Here is a 23,774-nt window from a genome sequence, read left to right as displayed (position 1 = left end):
TTTGCAGTGCACTTGTAGTGCAAAGTGGATTTTCCTTAAGTAAATAACCCCCAGATGGCACATCAATACGTGTCATTGCCAGAAGGTTTGCCGGTTCTCCCAGCACAGTCTCAAGAGCATGGAGGAGATTCCAGGAGACAGGCAGTTACTCTAGGAGAGCTGGACAGAGCCGTAGAAGGTCCTTAACCCATCAGCAGGACCGATATCTGCTCCTTTGTGCAAGGAGGAACAGGATGAGCATTGCCAGAGCCCTACAAAATGACCTCCAGCAGGCCACTGGTGTGCATATCTCTGACCAAACAATCAAAAACAGACTTCATGGGGGTGGCCTGAGGGCCTGACGTCCTCTAGTGTGCTCTGTGCTCACTGCCGGACACTGTGGAGCTTGATTGGCATTTTCCATTGAACACCAGAATTGGCAGGTCTGCCACTGGTGCCCCATGCTTTTCACAGATGAGAGCAGGTTCACCCTGAGCATATGTGACAGACGTGAAAGGGTCTTCGGAAGCCGCAGAGAACTTTATGCTGCCTGTAACATTGTTCAGCATGACCGGTTTGGTGGTGGGTCAGTGATGGTCTGGGGAGGCATATCCATGGTGGGACACACAGACCTCTACAGTCTACACAATGGCACCCTGACTGCCATTAGGTATCGGGATGAAATACTTGGATCCATTGTCAGACCTTACGTTGGTGCAGTGGGTCCCGAGTTCCTCTTGGTGCACGACAATACCCAGCCTCATGTGACGAAAGCATGCAGCCAGTTCCTGGAGGATGAAGAAATTGATACCATTGAATGGCCCCCATGCTCACCTAACCTAAATCCAAAAGAACACCTCTGGGACATTATGTTTCGGTCCATCCGGTGCCGCCAGGTTGCACCTCAGTCTGTTCAGGAGCTCAGTGATGCTCTGGTCCAGATCTGGGAGGAAATACCCCAGGACACCATCCGTCGTCTCATTAGGAGCATGCCCTGATGTTGTCAGGCATGCATACAAGCACTTGGGGGCCATACAAACTACCGAGGACCATTTTGAGTTGTTGCAATGAAATTTCAGCAAAATGGACTAGTTTGTTGCATAATTTTTTCACTTAGATTTTCGGGGTGTCTTTGAATTCAGCCCTCTGTAAGTGGATAATTTTATTATGTGCTATCCCTTCAGCTTTTCAGTGCTGCCAAGTTTGATGATATGTGCTTGCAGCAAAAGTGCCACAGTGAATTGCAGCACAGGTGCAGATGGCAGAACAAACAGCAGTCAACCATGTTTCACAGCGGTAAAGGTCAGTACAGTCTTGTCTGAACCTGCCATTTGCTTTACACATGTTGAGATTCAGACTTATATTTTATAATATATAATATAAAATATTATATTTTAAACTCTCATTCACCCGGGCATCTAAAAAGAAGCATTAGATGCATTAGATAGTGTGCAGCATATAGTTTTGTATGCATATAAACATAGCACTATAGTAATGATTGAGGCCATACACACAGCTGTATCTACATGCAAAAATGTGTGCTACGTTTAGCAGAATACCAAAAAAAGTAGCACACCGATGCGTCCAGGGAAGCATAGATCTGCAGATTTTATTATTTTATTAATTAGTACTTTAGGTACATGTCAAGGTCCTAGGAGTAGTCCTGGACTCTGAAGTGTCCTTTAAGCCTCACGTTCAATCACTGTCCAAATCTTGCCGCCTCAACCTTCGCAACATCTCCAAAATACGCCCCTTTCTAACCAATGACTGAACCCAGAGTTCTGAATTGAAACTGTCTACATGGTAGCTGTACGGATCTCATCACAAGTCCTTCACCTCTGCATGTCCTACTACTTACATCTGTAAAGAACTGCATTGCCTGTAAAACACTTTATCCCACACTTCTAATCACTCCTTAAACTATTTAACATTTCAGTATATTTAAGATGGACAGAATCCTGTGGGAGCTATAAGCAATAAAACATTTTTGTCCGCACAAATGTATATTGTAAATAATTTTAAGCATCGGAGAGGAAATGAGTACAGAAATGAAGTTCATCTGCTGTTTAAAGGACTTCAAGTGTGTTAAGAGTTGGTGCCTGGCCAATACACTTTACTAAATATAAAACATAGAAGCCTCTGGGTCTCTTACCTCATTTGTCTGCTGGACACAGTTATTCTAGCATACTGAGAAAGGTAACAAATTTTACCTGACTTTACTCACAAGGGGCCAGCAATTGTATTTCTGCTGGCACTGCATGTTATATTTCTGTAGTTAACTTGTTGTCTGCAGGATTACAAGAGTCCTTCCTGTAATTTCTCTTTCAAATAGTCACAAGGGCTCTCCCATAAAGATTAAATAGGTTTAAAAACTCTACTAGATAAATATGCCTGATTCACTTATACACTTCTAGTCACTGCTTTGTATTTAACTTACAGAAAATAAGAAATCCAATTAGTTATTTAACACTTTCATGCCTAAACCTATTTCTGACATTTGTGGCTAGATTCACAAAGAGTTACGCAGGCGTATCAGTAGATACGCCATCGTAACTCGTAATCTAAGCCGTCGTATGTTTAAGTGTATGCTCAAACTGAGATACACTTAAACCTAGCTAAGATACAACGGCCTGCGCCGTCGTATCTTAGCTGTCTAGTTCCGCCGGCCGCTAGGGGCGTGAATGCTGATTTACGCCTAGAATGCGTAAATCAGCGAGATATGCCGATTCACGAACGTACGCTTGCCCGTCGCAGTAAAGATACGCTGTTTACGTAAGGCATTTTCCGGCGTAAAGTTAGTCGAACAAATAGCTGGACTAGTCAATGTTAAGTATGGCCGTCGTTCCCGCGTCGAAATTTTAAAAATTTACGTTGTTTGCGTAAGTCGTCCGTGAATGGGGCTGGACGTAATTTACGTTCACGTTGAAACCAATACGTCCTTGCGGCGTACTTTGGAGCAATGCACACTGGGATATGTCCACGGATGGCGCACGAGTAATTTACATAAAACACACCCCCCTCATCCTCATTTGAATTAAGCGCGCTTATGCCTGCCCATTCACGCTACGCCGCCGTAACTTAGGAGGCAAGTACTTTGTGAATACAGCACTTGCCTCTCTGACTTACGGCAGCGTAGCGTAAATACGATACGCTACGTCGCCTTAGTGATTAAAGATTGGTGTAGACCTATTTTGTAGATGCTATAACTTTTGCACAAACCAATCAATAAACACTTATTACGATTTTTTTACCAAAAATATGTAAAAGAATACGTATCGGCCTAAACTGAGGAAAACATTTGTTTTTCTTATATATTTTTGGGGGATATTTATTATAGCAAAAAGTAAAAAATATAGCTTTTTTTTTCAAAATTGTCACTCTATTTTTGTTAATAGCGCAAAAAAAATAAAAACCGCAGAGGTGATCAAATACCACCTAAAGAAAGATCTATGTGTGGGGAAAAAAAGGACGAAAATTTTGTTTGGGAGCCACGTCGCATGACCGCGCAATTGTCAGTTAAAGCAACGCAATGCTGAATCGCAAAAAGTGCTCTGGTTTTTGGGCAGCCAAATGGTCCAGGGCTGCAGTGGTTAATAGTAAGGTATAAGGGACAATATATCGGGAAGCATAGGGTATTATCAACCATGTCAAAAATAAGAAAAAAGTTTTACTTTACAAAGATACACAAATATATATGTTATTCCCAGAGTTGCTAGGACACAATTTAAAAAAACAAAAAAATAAAAGGAAAGATTAATCATATAAAAGTCAAAGGTATTTTATTGCTTATGTTTGTGTTCAGTTGCTTATATCTAGAGCCATGACAATGATCTGTGTGATAAAACAATCATTCCTTAAGAAAGATGCAATGTAAGGACTATATTATTAAGACTGTAAAATATTTCTATTCACCCTTACGGTCTATCTCTAAAAAAGGTCATAAGTTAAACCGGCTGCTGAGGTGCTACTGGAGCCTCCCAAAACTCATATCACAATAACTTTCTAAGCATCTACAAAGGCTTATGCCCTGTACCCATGATCGGGCTTTAGCCTGACCAGACTCACATCGGAATTCCAAAGGAATTCCATCGGAGGAAAAGAGAACATGTTCTCTATATAAACTCAGACGAAATTCCTCGGAATATCCAAAGGAAAAACTCAGATGGGCACACACACGGTCGGAATTTCCGATGAAAAAAGTCAGTCTGAATTTTTTTCCATCCGAAATTCTGATCGTGTGTACGAGGCATAAGACGTGCATTACCCTGCCCTGCCCCTCGCCACCGCCATCTTACAATGCTTGGGCCTGGCAATAGGCCACTCAGGTTCTGAGCACTATCGTGTAAAATGGTGGGGAGAAATGTGCTTATTCTCCCTATACTCTTGAAGTTTTGATATTTTGGAAACTCCATCAATGCTGTCAGAATTATTATGGCATGCAACCTACTATTATATAATACTTACTGTAGCTTAGTATAATACTTATTCACCAAGGACCTAAAACTTTAATTATTAAAACTGATATACATCACCCTAAGAAGCTTCCTACCTTTAATGCTTAAATGTTTATTAAGTACAACATCACGACGAGCCGAGAAAAATTAAGTTGAGTGATTCCGAGTATGCGTTGAATTGATCCCGAGCATGCGTATAATTTTTGTGCGTTGAATTGTGTACACACGGTCGGAATTTCCGACAACAACTATTGTTGTCAGAAAATTTGAGAACCAGCTCTCAAATTGTTGTTGTCGGAAATTCCGACAGCAAATGTCAGATGGAGCATACACACGCTCGGATTTTCCCGCATTGCTTTTTGCACCCTTAGGCCCGTACACACCATAGAATCTATCCGCAGATAAATCCCATCGAATGGGTTTCAGCGGATAGATTCTATGGTGTGTACACTCCGGCGGATATTTCCCCTGGGATGGATTTCCAGCAGATGAATATTTGCTGACATGCTCAACAAATCCATCGGCTGAAGTCCATCCCAACGGATGGATCCGCTCGTGTCGTAATGATTTGACGCATGCGTGGAATTCCTTATATGACAGCGTCGCGCCCGTCGCCGCGTCATAATCGCGGCGACGGCGCGACACGTCATCGCCAGAGGATTTCGGCGCGGATTTCAATGCGATGGTGTGTACACGACATCGCATAGAAATCTGCTGAAATCCTCAAGAGGATTTATCCGCGGATACGGTCCACTGGACCGTATCCGCGGATAAATCCTCTCGTGTGTATGGGGCCTGATGCAAAAAGCAATGATGGTATACAAAGAGTAGTAGACAAAAACATGGGTTAATTAATTTGACAAAAATGAGCTAAAGTCTAACCAACAGTCACGAATCGCATACGTTTTTGTTGAACATTCTCTGTTAATAAGCCCGTTGCCGTTTTATTATTCAGAGTGTATATAACATATACACAATCATTCACGCTAGAATATTAACTCAAATAGAAATATGTCAAATAAACTGTAATGCCTATTTGAGGTATGGTGAGGCATGTTTTGTTGCTGCTAAAAAATGATATATTAAAGTATTCTACAGCTTTGTTATATTCATGCACAACCTGTACTCTTGGTAAACAGTACTATATTTCAACAGTTTCTCTGGATTCAAAAGTTAATAGAGCAAGAAATATATCCAATATTCAGGTCAACATGGGTTACACTGCAGGCACTTACCAGACGACAGCCTTCAAGAGAACTGACTAGTTGAGCATTTTGACAGGAGAGAATGGAACCCGCCAAGTTGAGCATGACACACACCGCAGACAGCAGCATAAAAAAGGTTATCTGGAAATAAATCATAAATGGCAAAATTAACGTAAACTGAATTATTTCATCTAACATTACTACTATACCACTATAACAAAATAGGTCCGCAACTGCAAAATAGCACAAATATTCCAAAATATTCCACAAAGAGTACATGAAACAAACACACGTGGATGAGAGTTTACATGTATGTATGTATGTATGTATGTATGTATATGTGTCTTATGCCCATTTTTTCTCCTTCGTATACACCTGAAGGCAATGGATACTTTTTGGTAATATATTGGTGTTACTTGTAGCCAAATTTTGAGATTAGTAAATTAAATCCTTCTTTAAAAAGAGTGTATTAAAAAAGGAGCTCTGGCTGCAATACCTCCCTTAACTGTAGCACTGACACCAATCCAACCCACATTGCAGGTTCAGCTCCTGTCCTTTTCCAGGTTGAATGATGACCAGCAAAACTAAATACACTTCCTCTAAGAACAGGGCGTCATGGACCTACATAGGGGGGCTTCACCATGGTGCCTGCATTTACAGTACAATGGTAAATAAATTGGGGTTGGTATTATCATCAAACTTTGCATCACTAATGAATCATCCAACACTGGAGAGGACCTTCAGCTTCATGTGCCTAGCATAAGGACATGTATAAAAGGTAAGTATAAGAAAAAAGAAAAAAAAATGCTAAGGGGTCTCCAAGTCAAATGGGGAAGACTGGGGGAAGGAAGCAAGAGAGGGGGCAAGTGGAGTTACTCAGATTTTTAAGAATGAAACTAAATATAAGCTCATAAATAGACATGTGCACACTGAAATACTTTGTTTCGGAATTTTGTTTTCATCCGAAATTGCATTCGTCCAAAAATCCGAATTAAGCTTGAATCTGTCATTGAAGGCTTATGGTGTCTGTCGAATGTTCTAAGAAGATTCAACGGAGCAGCTAAACTGTACGATGCCGCAATCATACATTTCCGGTCGAATGTTCCGCCTACAAGCTATAGTAGAATTCTAATGTTGGATGACACTAGTAATAATTATATTTATAAATTATTATTACTAGTCAACCAACATTCAATATTCTTCTAAAGCCTATGGGCCGAGCATTTGACTGGAAATGTATGATTGCGGCATCGTACAGTTTAGCTGCTTGTCGAATCTTCTTAGAACTTTCGACAGACACCATAATGCCACGTACACACGATCCGGATATTGTACTAAAAATGTCATCCGAGGAAGAATTGTCCGATAATCGGATTGTTAGTACAGGGCTGGACGAGCCGATCATTTTAGTTCATCCGATATTATTTTATCGGACATGCACAAAAATTTTCCTTGTACCATACCAGATCGTACGATTTTCGTTTGGTCAGTACAATTGTCGTCAGAAAATACTACACAAATTCATTACATCACATGACATCACTTCCGATTTCTTCTTTTTTTTTTTTTTTTCTTCCTGGGTCGTACGAGAAGTTTCGTGACTTTAGTAACCTATTAAATTTCTACTTGCAACTAGTAAACGAAAAAAGTCGGACGATCTGTCCTCCGATTTTCGGATCGTGTGTACGTGGCATTAGCCTTCAATGACAGATTCAACGTTTCTATGTTTTTCACTGCTTCTTCAAATCTTCGTCATTCATATCGAATGGTCTACCCCAACACTGTCTCTATAATGTCAAATCTTTCCTCTCTATGTAGAATAATCTTGGACTAATAGAGTTAAGGTTAGGCACTATCGACCACAGGTTCGATAGACACAGATTGCTATTATCAGCGTCATGTCGAATCTCCGATATTGTCGAACTGTTGTAGAAACAAAAACAAAAATAAAGCATTTTTTACATCGGAGCTTTCGGAGTTTGGATTCTGCGCGTTAGTTTTCGTTTGTTAAAATGATAACGAAAATTCCGGAAATTCGAATGAAAATGCATTCGGACGAAAACGAATGCACATGTCTACTCATAAACAGTTAGACATTTGGTCAATGTAGATATTGAGCTTATATCTGGTCATCATACTGACTGACATCATAATACCTGTCACTATCAAGTGTATTCATTAAAACTGTTTTTATTGGATTTTTTATTATGTAGGCACCAATTTAGACCTACAGCTTTTACATTTGGTTGTTGAGTTGTCATAAGACCAGTTAGGACCAAATAGCTTTAAATTAAGTTCTAAGATTCAGTTAATTATAACGTATATACTCGAGTATAAGCCTACCTGAGTATAAGCCGAGGACCTAATTTTACCACAAAAAAAACTGGGAAAACGTATTGACTCGAGTATAATCCGAGGGTGAGAATGCAGCAGCTACTGTAAGCGTAAAAGAGGGTCAACAATGTCCATTTGCACGCCTCACTGTGCCCATTGCAACCTCACTGTGCCATACCTCACTGTGCCCATTGCAGTCTCACTGTGCCATACCTCACTGTGCCAGAGGACCTGTAATCTCACCAAGCACTTGCGATGAAAACCTACGCCTCCGGCGCAAGGTGGGCCAATTCAAATGGGCGTGTGCCATTTAAATTAGGCGCGCTCCCGCGCCGGACCTACTGCGCATGCTCCGTTTCATAATTCCCGTCGTGCTTTGCGCGCCGTGACGTCATGTTTTCGAACGGCGACGCGCGTAGCGTAATTCCGTATTCCCGGACGGCTTACGCAAACGACGTTCATTTTTAAATTTCGACGCGGGAACGACGGCCATACTTTATACAGCAATACGATTGCTGCGTAAAGTTAAGGCACCAAAAACGACGACTAACTTTGCGACGGGAAACTAGACTAGCGGCAACGTAGCGAACGCGAAAATCCGTTGTGAATCAACGTAACTCCTAATTTGCATACCCGACTCTGGTTAACGACGCAAACTCCCCCCAGCGGCGGCCGCGGTACTGCATCCTAAGATCCGACAGTGTAAAACAATTACACCTGTCGGATCTTCTGGCTATCTATGCGTGACTGATTCTACAGTATGAATCAGTCGCATAGATACTCTGAGAGATACGACGTCGTATCAGGAGATACGACGTCGTATCTCGTCTGTGAATCTGGCCCATAGTATTTCTCCTATATTCTAAAGACATACTGGTAGGCCCCTGTTCAAACTGGTCCTAGCATACGTGTGCATGCACAGTACGTATGCATGTTAGATAGGTACTGTAGGTTGTATGCTCCTTGAGGGCAAGGACTTATGTGAATGTACAGTATGTAAAACATTGCATAAATTGTTATTACTATATAAATACCTTTAATAATCAAAATACAGTAAGACACATTAAAACCACAGGTTTTTACTATTACACTGTAAATCAATTTGTATTGTTAATTAATAGCTATATACTGTATATTAATACTACATCATTTGTTCTATAGCCATAGCAACCAGTGAACTAAACATTTTCTAGTTTATAGATTATAAGGCATGATGACTAATATGATGATAGTGTTCATTTTCATCACTTTATTGCAATACATACCAAAAGGGCTATAAAGAAACATAAAAAGTACAGTAGAAATAAGTTCTGAGGTTTCATGCATATATATTTTGAGCAAAGGACTCTAATAGAATGAAATATTTACAGTACTCCATATACAGAGGAAACGTATAGCCACACATTATGCACTCCTTTCATTTTTGTTCATTCGTTACTTATTAGGCATAAAAGTGTCAATTAGACCACATTATTCCGCCAGTTCTGTTGAGGCTACTTTATATTCCTTTCTAAGGGAGGAAAATGTCTGAATTTGCATCTACGTCCCCTAAATGCCTTCCTAATGTCAGAATGCTGTTGGAATGGCAGAAAAAGATGGAACATCTGATTTAGAACCTTTTCCTTTGCTAAGAGCTTTCCCATGCCTTTGTACTAAATTGTAGCTTACACGTGTCTCTGTAAAATGCCTAAACCTACATACATTACAGTAATGGACTGTGATGCTAAATTGCTATTCAGTATCAAGCTACAGATGTGACCTGTGTTCCAGCTGATACTGAATCACATCATTTCAGCTATAAGAAGTATTAATGAGCAATACATCTGTTTTTGGTTGATTTAATAGCAATATTCAGGAACTATGCTAAGGGATAGAAACCTTTTCATGTGTTACCATGTTTCACATACTGTATGTTCTGATGCTGGATTCTTTCAAATGTCTCCTCTTAAACAAAAAGAGGAGTCGTGAAAATGTTTTACATTAGTCCAGTATATTATTTCTGTTTTATTAAATTTTTCTTTAAGAAAATATATTGTTTAATGGACATATAAGAGTTACTTGACCCTCCACAACAAAAATAAAAAATTTGTGTCACTTTCCACTTGTCTTTCTTCTATGCTGTTGGGCAAGGGTGTCCTATTCAATTTCATTGTGGGCCACATCAGCATTATGATTGTTCTCAAAAGGGCAAGTTGAATCTGTAAGATTAGATGTCTAGCGCATCCCCTCCCCTTACATTAGATGTCAAGAGCCACCCCACCATCAGAAGTTGAGTCCCCCACTCTCCCTTACATCACAGTGCACCCCCTTTCCTTATGCTGCTGCTGGGAAGAAGCTGTATGCATTGCTTGAAAGCAGAATGTAAGGGTCTGGAGGAGGACCAGAGGAGGGCTGGAGATCTCGTGCAGTGAGGGCCACATGAAATGGCCTGGAGGGCCAGATTCGGCATGCAGGCCTTGTGTTTGACACCTGTGCTGTAGGGGGTCCAGCATTGTCCTGCTGCACCGCTCTCCTCTTACAGGTCCTGTTCTACCCCACCATCTTTTTCTTGGACATCATCAGGGGGTTGGCTGTCTCTTCCAGGTTCTTGCAGCCAGCCCCAGATGGTACATAATGCTCAAGCACATATGTTCTAGATTGCAGCGAAGCCTCCTGGGTTGCATAACAAGAAGTTTGTTTCTTTCAACACGACTGTCTGTAACCCTAGATTCCAGGCGGCTCAAACAAAATGGTTCTCCCTGGACATCCCTCTCACAGAGGCAAACTGGTCTAAATTTAGTGATATCTATAAATCCTCAGTTATTTTCTCTTGAGACTGCATTTTCCAACTTAAGATTTTTCATCATTCTCACCTTACTCTGTCCAAGTTATATAAAATAGGTTTGTCCCCCTCCGCAGAATGTTTTGGAGGATGTGGCCAAACTTCTAACTTCATACACTGCTTCTGGACCTGGTCTGCCTAATATTCTGAATACCAAGAACTGCCTTCTAGGCCTTTTTTGGCGACATGTTTATCCCCTCTCATGCTAAGAAACTACTCTGCATCTTATGCTTTTATGCAAAGAAGTCCATATTACTATCATGGAAGGGATCACAGTCCCCAACAAGTTTCACATGTCTAAAACTTATTAACGACTCTCTACCACTATATAAACTCACATATGAAACCCGCAAGAGACCTAAAACATTTCATAACATTTGGGGGCAGGTGGATAGCTAGCCCCCTGACTCTTACCCAAGTGTCAACCTGTTATGCCCTGTACACACAATCGGATATCTGATGGAATCTAATCTAATGGATTTTTTCGTCAGATATTCGATGAAGCTGACTTTCATCAGTCTTGCCTACACACCATCAGTCAAAAATCCGTGTCCATTACGGTGACGTAAAACACTACGACGTGCTGAGAAAAATGAAGTTCAATGCTTCCGAGCATGCGTCGACTTGATTCTAAGCATGCATGGATTTTTCTCCGATGGAGTTCCACACAGACGATCGTTTTTTTCTATCAGTTTTTTATCCATAGGATGGGGCCCACACACGATTGGTTTGTCCAATGAAAACGTCCATCGGTCCGTTTTCATCAAACAAACCGATCGTGTGCACAGGGCTTTAGCGATATTAATTTCTATACACATGTACTTGACTTAAACTATGTTATCTGTATAGTGCCTTATCATCATATATTCAATAACCACAAAAGATATGTTTGAATATTGTTGTTTATTGTTTAATGTTTGTTGAGTATACAGCCCTTTTCTGTTCACTAAGGCTGGCCATACATTATACAATTTTCTTAATCAATTTACTTTAGATTTACCTTCAACTATGTAGTGCAAGGGCCTGCCTGATTGCATACAAATTGAAATTGTTTAGGGTTGCCCTCATATTATATGGTTTTGGTAAATCTAAAGAAAAGTTGAACAAGACAATTAAGTTTTTGTTTGTATGTGACTTTGTCTTTAAAGTCAATAAAAATGTCTTACAATATATATATATATATATATATATATATATATATATATATATATATATATATATATATATATATATATATATATATATCAGAAGGTAAAAAAAAATGTTATAATTTTTTTAAATTGTCTCTTTTTTTTGTTTATAGCTCAAAAAATAAAAAGGAAGTGATAATCAAATACCACCAAAGAAAAGCCCTATTTGTGGTAAGAGGGATATAAATGTTATTTTTGTACAGCGTTGCACGACCGGCCGGCCGGCCAATTGTCAGTTAAAATACCACAATGTCATATCACAAAAAGTGGCCTGGTCACTATGGAGGTATATCTTCTGGAGGTCGAGTGGTTAAGAAAATATCACTAAACATGATTCTGTTTTGCTCATTAACTTTAACACTAATACTCAGTGCAGCTCAATATTTAAACCCAACAAATAGCCTATTTTTTAAACATGCAGCACTGCTTTATTGGAAAGCTGCCCTGTATATGCAATGCAAGAAGCAATGATTTGTGTAGACTGTAAACTGCTTGTTAGCAACCAGTACACTGATTAAAATACTAAATATTATTTAGCACTTTGCATGCCAGAGTACTTTTATGAATCTCCTCTCCCCCTACAAAGTCCTAAAACTATACCATCCATTATGGCAAACACTGCATTCCTCCCAGTATATTAGGAACAAAGATCTCCTACTTTTACAGAATTTTTCTCATTTATGGCTTTAGCGGAGGCAGCCATTAACCATGTGGCAGGCTGCCAATGCAAGACTCACTACTACGCCATTCTATTTGTAGCTTCCAAATCATATCATTTGTGCATAATCATAAAAGAACGTAATGTCAAAGTTCTCTGCCAATCTGAATTGAATTATAAAAGGTGCCTCATGCTAATGTATCTATTTCATTTGTGTAGCCGTCTTTGCGAAGGAAAGTTATAAATGAGGTCTAATTTACGTTAAGCCACCTACAGCAGTAACCTGGAATACCGCTGTATTTCATTATGATGTGAAAGAACAGATATGTAGGGGGCTTCACTAAGAAAGCGGAGGAGTTGTTTAACTGTTGTATTGAAAAATAATGTTTTAAATGTAAATCAATGCTATGCGCAGGAGTCCTGTTAAAAGCCCATTTCTTAAACTATTAAGGATTAGCAGGTACATATGTACAGTTAAAAGCCTAATCCATACAACTGTGATACGATTTTTTTTTTTATTGGCAATAAGCAAAATTGTACTGTTGAAAGTTTTTTTTTTGTAGATAAGTTAATGGTAGAGCTGCAAAGTAGACCTGATTTATTCTGTATAGGAAAAGTGTAAGACCAGGTGTTCTATTACTTTGAAACCAATACACTAGGGAATGATTTATCAGACTTATGTAATAAGGCAAAAAGCAAATTGAAAAGGTAATGTAAAACTTCAGCCATTTTTTTTTTTTTTTTCAGATACAGTGGGGAAGCATTGAAACCATATTTTCTACTGCTTGCATTACCCTATAATATATTTATCTTTATTTCATGTCCTGGGACACACACATACACTAAATCATGACAGAGGCTATAACCATTTCTCACATTGTAATAAAATGTTTCTTATTGCCTTTATTGTCCCCAAAGCAGAAAATTGTATTCACTTTCTCTGAAGATGAAACAAGGAATATTCTCTGATTGAGACAGATGCAAATACAATTCTAATAGAGGTTCTATTAACAAACTACAAACATAACAAACTACAAATGCATTGTTCTGAATATTCTTACATTGATGAAAGGTAAGAAATAACTAAATGCTATGGGTGACTAAGCTTTGCTTGGCACCATTACTTATTACATCCCTTTATTAACTGCTTCAGCTCCGGAAGGTTTACTCCCATAATGACAATGCCATTTTTTGCGATACGGCACTGCATTACTTTAACTGAGAATAGCGCGGCTGTGTGATGCTGTAGTCAAAAATAAATAAAAAAATGCACGTCTTTTTCCACAAATAGAGCTTTCTTTTGGTGCTATTTAATCACCTCTGCGGGTTTGATTTTTTGCGCTATAAACAAAAAAAGACAGACAATTAAAAAAAACTATATTTTTTACTTTCTGCTATGAAACCTATCCAGTAAAAAAAAATTCTTCATGAATTTAGGCCAATATGTATTCTGCTACACTGTACATATTTTTGGTAAAAAAATCCCAATAACTGTATATTGATTGGTTTGCACAAAACTTATAGCGTCCACAAACGATAGAATATATTTATGGATTTTTTTTATTTACTAACAATGGTGGCGATCAGTGACTTGTGGGACTGCTGTATTGTGGCAGATAAATTGGACACCTAACTGACATCTTTGACACTTTTTGGGGACCAGTGACACTAATATAGCGATCAGTGCTAAAAAAATATGCACTGTAACTGTACTAATGACACAGGCAGGGAAAGGGTTAACATCAGGGGAGATCAAAGGGTCAAATGTGTGCCTAGGGAATGCTTGGTTATTGTGTGGGAGTTGCATTTACTGTGGAAAGATAGAGATCTGTGTACCTGCTTTGCAGAAACACAAGATCGTTGTCTTCCCTTGTCACAGAACGGCGATCTGCCTTGTTTACATAGGCAGATCGCCGTTCTGCCTGTGCCTCAGAGGATTGGTGGGTCCCGCTGATTGGCTCCAGCAGGAGCGGGTCACCGCCAGCACGGGTGTGCGCCCCAGACATGGAAGTGCAGAATTACATACCTGTACGTGATTCGGCTCACAGGAGCTGCCCCACATACAAGAGGTAAAACATGGACATTTATGGACAGTTACAGTATGTGTATATGGACCCCAGTGGACAATGACCCATTATTAAAAAAAGGCTATTTTTTTTATATTTAACCACTTCCCGCCCGGCCTATAGCCGATTTACGTCCGGGAAGTGGTTATGAAATCCTGACAGGACGTTCTAGAACGTCCTGCAGGATTTCATGCCGCGCGCGCCCGTGGGGGCGCGCATCGCGGCGATCGGTGATGCGGGGTGTCAGTCTGACACCCTGCATCTCCGATCTCGGTAAAGATCGGCTGATCACGATGTAAACAGGAATAGCCGTCGATGGCTCTTCCTCACTCGCGTCTGACAGACGCGAGTAGAGGAGAGCCGATCGGCGGCTCTCCTGACAGGGGGGGTTCGCGCTGATTGTTTATCAGTGCAGCCCCCCCTCGGATCGCCACACTGGACCACCAGGGATGCCCACCCTGGAGCACCAGGGTGGGCAAAAAAAAAAAATCCAGCAAAAAAAAAAAAAAAAGTCTAAAAAAAATATAAAAAAAAGCATTAAAAAAAAGAAAAAAGATGCCAGTCAGTGCCCACAAATGGGCACTGACTGGCAACCTGGCAAAAATCAGTGCTGCCACCCCAGTGTCCATCAGCGCCACCCCAGTGTCCATCAGCGCCACCCCAGTGTCCATCAGTGCCACCCCAGTGTCCATCAGTGCCACCCCACAGTGCCCATCCATGCCCAGTGCCCACCTATCAGTGCCCATCTGTGCCACTCATAAGTATCCATCAGTGCCGCCCATGAGTGCCCATCTGTGCCGCCTATGAGTTCCCAGTGCCGCCCATGAGTGCCCATCAGTGCCGCCTATGTGTGCCCATCAGTGCCGCCTATGTGTGCCCATCAGTGCCGCCTATGTGTGCCCATCAGTGCCGCCTATGTGTGCCCATCAGTGCCGCCTATGAGTGCCCATCAGTGTCGCATACCAGCGCCGCCAATCAGTGCCACCTCATCTGTGCCCGTCAGTACTACCTCATCGATGTCCATCAGTGCCATCTCATCGTTGCCCATTAGTGCCGCCATATCAGTGCCCGTAATTGAAAGAGAAAACTTATTTACAAAAAAATTAACAGAAAAAAATAAAAATTAAATTTTTTTTCCAAATTTTCAGCCTTTTTTTAGTTGTTGCGCAAAAAAAAAAAATCGCAGAGGTGATCAAATACCACCAAAAAAAAGCTCTATTTGTGGGGAAAAAAGGACGCCAATTTTGTTTGGGTACAGTGTAGCATGACCGCGCAATTGCCATTCAAAGTGCGACAGTGCTGAAAGCTGAAAATTGGCTTGGGCGGGAAGCTGCGTAAGTACCTGGTATGGAAGTGGTTAAGGTCCATACATATTATTTTGGTGCATTAACATACTTTTTTGTGCATTCACATGTATTGTATTAGCAACCTATTTTCATTGGAAATGTTGGGAAATGCAGCACATCACAGCACACAGTGAGGCTGATTTATAAAGGTGTTGAGAATCCTCACCCAGGTTGTGTGAATTATCCAATAATGTGAAAAGCAAATTCCTGTTCACTTTGATCTACCAATAATGTGCAGACATAATAAGTAGACAGGAAGTTGCTTTTCACATGTTTGGATGATTGAAATGAATATTCCATTAATTGTGTAAAAACTTCTTAAAAATTCTTCCTTAGTTAATCAACCTAAGGGTATTGACCTGTGTTATGAAGCAGGTGTGCTTTACTGTACTGCAAATATATTATATATGTGTATATATATATATATACACATATATATATATATATATATATATATATATATATATATATATATATATATATATATATAGTGCCACTAGCAAAAATTTACTTAAAGAGAAGCTCCACCCAAAAGTAGAAGCTCCACTTGACTGCCTCCTCCCCCCCCCCCCCACCGCTGCCACATTTAGCACCTTTTGGGGGGGAGGGAGTGGGTACCTGTTAACAACGAACTGAGGCGGTGTTTGCCCCACCCTCCTTCCTCCACAGCCGGCCCATTCTCAAAGCGCAGAGTGGTTTCCCTTAGTCAAGATGGCAGTGCAGCACCCGATAGCCGATTGAAAATCTGCTTGGGTGAGGACACCACTGGATACCTGGACAGGTAAATGCCCTAATATTAAAAGTCAGAAATTACAATATGCTTTTTTTGGGGGGGGGGGGCTGTCTTATTCCTTGCCTTGAACCAGAGCGTTTATGTTATTTTACAATGATTACTTAATTTTGACCTCTGAAGATGGAAATAGATGCCACTGATTTTAATGTTCCACAAGAAGCATATGTGTTGTGTGGATCAATGATATTATATATCACATGCTCATTTCAAGAAAACTTTACATTATCCCACAGGTTTATTTATGTGCTAGTCAATATCCACAGACCATATGGACATCTCATTGCTACCACATACTTTTGGATTTCCAGATGTTGGTAATGCAGGCCTTTAGTTTTTTTGGCATTGATATTAGAGTGAGTGCATTCCAGCTGCAGTACACACAAAAATAAACAGATGGAATATTGTAACAGTACATAAAATATTGGGTTAAATTCTGCTCACAAAGAAGCTTACAAAGACTGCAAATACACTACAAAGGCTACTGTTTCACTTTAGTCCTAAACCCTCTTGAAACTGAAACTGGCAGTCACTAAAAGCTCAGAAAAAAGGCCACAGAGAAAAAAAGCCATCTGGTCAATCAAATATATTTTATTAGTATTTGGAACTAAGCAGGGACATGTCCTGCAAGTGGCACATGACACAATACAATTGTGTTTTTGCCAAATAAATGAAAGGATGTTCTGCATGCAGCCTGCCAAAGTATTACTAACCATTGTCCTTAAATGTTGGAAGTCAGAAGGGCCATGGACAGTGCTCACAGGGCACTTTTGGATAAGAGCCAGTCAACACTTGGTATTTCTTTTTAACCAGTAGAATATTTTATTACATTTTTGTTTTTGTTGTTGTCAGCACTTGGCTGCAAGGAATGGGAATCATTCTGCCAAAACATATATTGGTTGCACTGCAGAGCCTTTTTCTTTTATTTGTAGTGTAACAATCATCGTAGTCCTTTTTTAACTGTTTACCTATAGTCCAAATTTAAAGGCTAAGTTCACCTTTTTATTTCTAAATTCCAGCTCCCCAATATACCAATATAGCGTTACTGTACTGCTTTTGCAAAAATAAAACATATTTCTAATTATTCTACACATGTTTACCACACTCTCTTCGTGGATGTTTAAAAACCCTGCTCCAGTACTTCTGCCTTACTTCCTGGACAGACTTTAGGGCATGACACAGGAAGGAGTTGACCAGCTGAGTGGTGCAGGGTGTGTGCTAATGAGATCAGCTGGTCAACTCCTTCCTGTGTCATGACCTAAAGTCTGTTCAGGAAGTAAGGCAGAAGTAATGGAGCAGAGTTTTTAAAGAGCCATAGAGACAGTGAGGTAAGCATGTGTAGAATAAATGGAATGATGTTTTGAATGCTATATTGGTACATTTGGGAGCTATAATTTATACAAAAAAAGGTGAACTTAGTCTTTACCCACCTAAGGATCAGAAGATGTTCCCCCTAAATGACCAGGCCATTTTTTAAGATAGGGCACTGCATCGCTTCAACTGACAATTGCACGGTCCTGCAACGCTGTAACCAAACAAAATTTACATTATTTTTTTCCACAAATAGAGCTTTCTTTTAGTTATATTTGATCATCTCTGTGGTTTTTATTTTTTGCACTATAAAACCCCAAAAAAACGTAAATTTTGAAAAAAAGCAATCAGTGATTTTTAGCGGGACTGCGACATTGCGGTGGACAAATCGGACACCTGACATCTTTGAATTTTTCTTGGTAACCAGTGACATTATTACAGTAATCAATGCTAAAAAAAAATGCGCTTCTATTGTACTAATGAAACTATCAGGGAAGGGGGTTAAGATCAGGGGCGATCAAGGGGTTAAATGTGTTTCCACATTGTGTTTCAAGATTTTTTTCTAGTCTACACCTATTAATTTGAATGATCTTGAAGTTTGAAACTTACTTTTTGAACATCTCTACACATTTACCTTTTTTAACCACTTAAGGACCGCCTAACACCGATATACGTCGGCAGAATGGCATGGCTGGGCACAATGCCCAGCCGTGGGTCGCGGGCGCACGCCCGCGGCACGCACCCAGACCCGAACGCTTCTGGAATCCCGCGATCGGTCCCCGGAGCTGAAGAACGGGGAGAGCTGTGGCGCTGTCATCGATCGTGTGTTCCCTTATATAGGGAATCACAATCGATAACGTCACACCTACAGCCACACCCCCTACAGTTGTAAACACACATGAGGTCACACATAACCCCATCAGCACCCCCTAGTGGTTAACTCCCAAACTGCAATTGTCATTTTCACAGTAAACAATGCATTTTAAATGCATTTTTTGCTGTGAAAATGACAATGGTCTCAAAAATGTGTCAAAATTGTCCGAAGTGTCCGCCATAATGTCGCAGTCACGAAAAAAATCACTGATCGCCGCTATTAGTAGTAAAACAAATAAATAAAAATGCAATAAAACTATTCCCTATTTTGTAAACGCTATAAATTTTGCGCAAACCAATCAATAAATGCTTATTGCGATTTTGTTTTCTTTATATATTTTTGGGGGATATTTATTATTGCAAAAAGTAAAAAATATTCATTTTTTTTCAAAATTGTCGCTCTATTTTTGTTTGCAAAAAATAAAAACTGCAGAGGTGATCAAATACCACCAAAAGAAAGCTCTATTTGTGGGAAAAAAAGGATGCCAATTTTGTTTGGGAGCCACGTCGCACAACCGTGCAATTGTCAGTTAAAGCGACGCAGTGCCGAATCGCAAAAAGGGGCCTGGTCCTTTAGCTGCATTTTGGTCCGGGTCTTAAGTGGTTAATGCAGTGTCACATACTTAATGGAGAAGTCCAGCCTGAGCTTTTTAGGCGGGGCTTCTTCTAAGCGTCACAGGTGTGCAATTCGTTTTGCACTCCTGTGGGCCGCTCTCAGCTGACGTCACTAAGTTCAGTCCAGGACTTCATCCTGACTTAGGAAATCTGGATCCACCAGCTGCCTGGACTGATGGCAGTCTCAGCCTTTCAGCGAGCCACTATGGCCGCATACACACGATCGGTCAAAACCGATGAAAACGGACTGAAGGACCGTTTTATCGGTCCAAACCGATCGTGTGTGGGCCCCATCGGTCAGTTATCCTTCGGTCAAAAAAAAGAGAACTTGCTTTAAAATTGAACCGATGAATGAATGAATGAATGAATGAAAAACGTATAAAGCGCGGCGCATTGCGAACTGAATCGCTTCTGGGCGCTAGTTGTTCGTGTCTCATCAAAAGAGCAGAGTTTTGATCCGTCTTCTGAAAGTCAGGTGGTTTTCCTCCAACCGAATGCTGGTTGGTAAAGCGTTCCATAGTCTAGGACCCTGAAAAGCAAACCTTCTTTCTCCTTTGGACTTGTATTTGGTTTTTGGTACCCTGACCAGATTTTGGTCGGTGGATCGCAGAACGCGATTCGAATTGTGAGGTTCTATCTTGTCGCAAAGATATTGCGGCGCCTTCCCATGGATGCACTTATGTGTCAGGCAGAGTGCTTTAAATGCAATTCTGTCTTTTACTGGCAGCCAGTGAAGGGTTCTCAACGAAGGTGAGATTGATTCCCATTTTTTTTTCCCAGTCACCAGTCTGGCGGCCGTATTCTGAACGACTTGCAGACGGGAGATTTGGTACTTTGGGAGTCCGAGGTACAGGGCGTTAGCATAGTCCAGTCTGGAATTCACGATTGTTCCCACCACGACTGCTACGTCTTCTTTGGGGATAAATGGAATAAGTCTGCGTAGTAGGCGCAACAGATGGTGCGCTCCGCTGACTACTGATCCTATTTGTGCGTCCATTGTCATGAAGGTGTCGAAGATGACCCCGAGACTTTTGACTTTGGAGCTGGGGGTGATGATTTGGCCCAGAATGGGCGGGGGTGTCCAGGTTGTTGCCAGTTGACTCTTTCGGCTGGCGTGAAACATAAGGAGTTCTGTTTTTGAACTGTTGAGTTTAAGATAACTCTTAGTCATCCAGTTTTCTATCAAAGAGAGACATTTCTCTAAACTGGGATGATGATCCTTTTTGTTGCAGATGCGAAAATACAGTTGCGTATCGTCTGCATAAGAGTGATAGAGTAGTTCTTGGCTACTGATAATATCAAAGAGAGGGCGAAGATAGATGTTGAAAAGCACCGGTGACAGGGGGGATCCTTGGGGGACTCCACATGACACCGTGCGCTTTTCCGACGTGAAACAACCCAATTTAACTGTTTGTGATCGGTTTTCAAGAAAGGAAGAAAACCATGGTAAGTCACCTTCTGCGACTTCTGCTACCTTGGCTAGTCGCATCAGTAACAGTTTGTGGTCTACCGTGTCAAAGGCTGCACTTAGGTCCAGCAGAACCAGGAGACAAGATTCTCCTTCGTCTGCGGCCTCGAGGGCATCGTCCCATATTTTGAGTAAGGCCGTTTCTGTCCCGTGTCCGGGACGGAAGCCTGATTGTAATGGATCCAGTAGATTGTGGGTATCTAGATGCTGTTGCAGCTGTTGTACCACTACTTTCTCCATTATCTTGGAGAGAACATTTAGGCCTGTTATGGGACGGCGGTGAGTTGGGTCCTTGGGATCCAGGTTAGGTTTTTTCAAGATGGGCTGGATTGTGCCCTTTTTCAACAGGGATGGCACTGTGCCTTCCTTAAATGACTGGTTTATAAGCTGTGTGATGGGTGGTGCCAGGATGTCGGCACATTCCTTCAGCAGTTTGGTGGGGATGATATCATTGGGCGATGTGCTGTTCCGCAAAGCACCAATGATATTTTTTGTGGTATCGATGGAGATCGGTTCCAGAGTGAACTTTGTTGATTGTAGAGCGTTTCTGTGGGTGTTTTGTGGTTGATTGACGGTGGGGTTGAGGGGGGTATTGTTTTGCATGATGCTTTCCCGGATTCTTTCAATTTTGTTGATGAAGAAATCCGATAGTTCATTGCAGAACTCTTGGGTGTCTGAGTTGGGGACTTCAAGACATCCTGGATTCATGGTCTGGGTGACCATCTTGAAGAGTTCGCGGGGGCGGTTTAGGGCGCTGTTAATCGCCATAGAAAAATGATGTTTCTTGGCTTTGAAGATTTCTTTATGATATCGTGTTGTTATTGCCTTGTAGATGATGAGGTTATCCTCTGCAGGGCTTCTTTTCCAGGCGGCTTCCGCCCTTCTGCGCTCTTGCTTCAGAAGCGACAGCTGGTTGTTGAACCAGCCGGACTTTCTTTTTCGGATGCAGGCTTTGCGTTTCGGTGCTACTAAATCGGCTGACTGTAGCAGGGCTGCGTTTATGGCATCCAGTGTATCTGCGGCTGTTTGATGTGGATGGATTGTTTTGATTCTGTTTCCCAAGGTAGATTTGAAGAGTTCCGAATGGAGCTTCTTCTGAGATCTAGCCCAGTGTATTGTCACCGGCTTGGGTGCTTTTATCACTGGGGGAATTTTGGAGATTATGAAATTAATTGCATGGTGGTCTGTCCATGGCAATGGTTCATTTTCTAAAATGCTTATTTTCAGATTTTGTCTGAAAATTAGGTCGAGTGTGTGACCTGAAGCATGTGTTGGCCCGCATATAAGTTGCTGTAGCCCTAATCCCTCCAGGTGATCAATGCAGGCGTCCGCAATGGGATCCTGTGCGGAGTTGGCCCACAGATTAAAGTCCCCGAGCAGCAAAAGGTGTTTGCTGTTAAGGGTATAAGTGGATATAAACTCCGTTAATGATGGCAAAAACTGCGATTTTGGCCCAGGTGGCCTATAGCAGAGGAGAATGTGAACAGTCTCCTGGGGGGAAGTTTGAAGTTGAAGAGTAAGGGTTTCCATGAATGGAAGAGGATTTTGAAGGGCTGGCTTAGTGATTGTAATGCGATTCTTGTGGATCACCGCCAGGCCTCCTCCTCTTTGTCCTATTCTGTTTTCCGTTATAATGCGATAGTTTTCTGGCACCAATTCTCCGAGAATGGTGTTGCAGTCGTCTGAGAGCCAGCTTTCTGTAATAAAGAGGCAGTCTAGATCGTTTTGTAGTAAGAAATCGTGGATTTCTAATCTGTGTTTTACTGCCGATCTTGTGTTGATCAAAGCACATGATATGTGCTCGAGCTGGGTTAAATAGTTAAAATTTTTGATGGTCGATCGTCGATAGAATCTCAAAAGTTGCTCTATTTTTAAGGCCTTTTTGGTGACGGCTGGTAATGCTGTTGCGAATTGTCTCAGACCCCGAATAGAGTCCGCAGAGTATCGCAGATTAGCCATTGTCGCCAGTCACATTGTCGTCAGTCTTTCCTAATTGCGGCGGCCGCGAATGAGGCCTGGTCTGGTGCGGATGCGGGAAGAGCCGCGAGACACCGGACGTGATGGGTGGAAGACTGTCCAAGTGAGCCGTCACTCGTTGAGTCTTCTCTCCCCAATTGGTCCAGAGGAAGGCGAAAAACCCCAGGCGTGCTGTGCCAATCTGCAGCGATCGGGGGAAAAAAATCCTTCCTGACCCCTTAACGGCGATCGGTGCAACCCTGGATCAATTGGCTAGGGGGGTGTGGTGGACACCTAACCGATAGGTCAAAACCGTTAGTATGCAAAAGCATCAGTCAAAATGCCGCGCATGCTCAGAATCAAGTCGACGCATGCTTGGAAGCATTGAACTTCGTTTTTTTCAGCACGTTGTGTGTTTTACGTCACCGCGTTCTGACACAATCGTTTTTTTAACCGATGGTGTGTAGGCACATCAGACCATCAGTCAGCTTCATCGGTTAACCGATGAAACTGTCCTTCAGTCCGTTTTCATCGGTTATGACCGATCGTGTGTACGTGGCCTGAGAGTTTGAGACAGCCACTCCCCACCCCTCCACAGCTCAGTGCTCCAATGAGCATAGAGGAGCAGAGTAGAAGAGCTGCTGACTGACAGGCAGCAGCTCTCTGCTCGGGAAGGTGAGAGAAATGATCCACCTTTTTAAGCACACT

The 23,774-nt window shown here is 41.4% G+C and overlaps 1 protein-coding gene across 1 annotated transcript in view; it reads right to left on the bottom strand.

Moving 5' to 3' along the window:
• The window catches only part of FAM189A1 (family with sequence similarity 189 member A1), a 928,350-nt gene that overhangs the window by 360,812 nt on the left and 543,764 nt on the right, over window positions 1–23,774 (bottom strand). The window contains exon 3 of the mRNA XM_040342809.1: window positions 5,669–5,779. Within this exon, the coding sequence (XP_040198743.1) occupies window positions 5,669–5,779 (111 nt within the window). The remainder of the gene's footprint in view (window positions 1–5,668; window positions 5,780–23,774) is intronic.

This window comes from Rana temporaria, chromosome 3 (assembly GCF_905171775.1).
Source record: "Rana temporaria chromosome 3, aRanTem1.1, whole genome shotgun sequence".
Lineage (NCBI taxonomy): Eukaryota > Metazoa > Chordata > Amphibia > Anura > Ranidae > Rana > Rana temporaria.
Note: the sequence above shows the minus strand (reverse complement) of the source record. Positions and strands in the feature narration are given on the sequence as shown.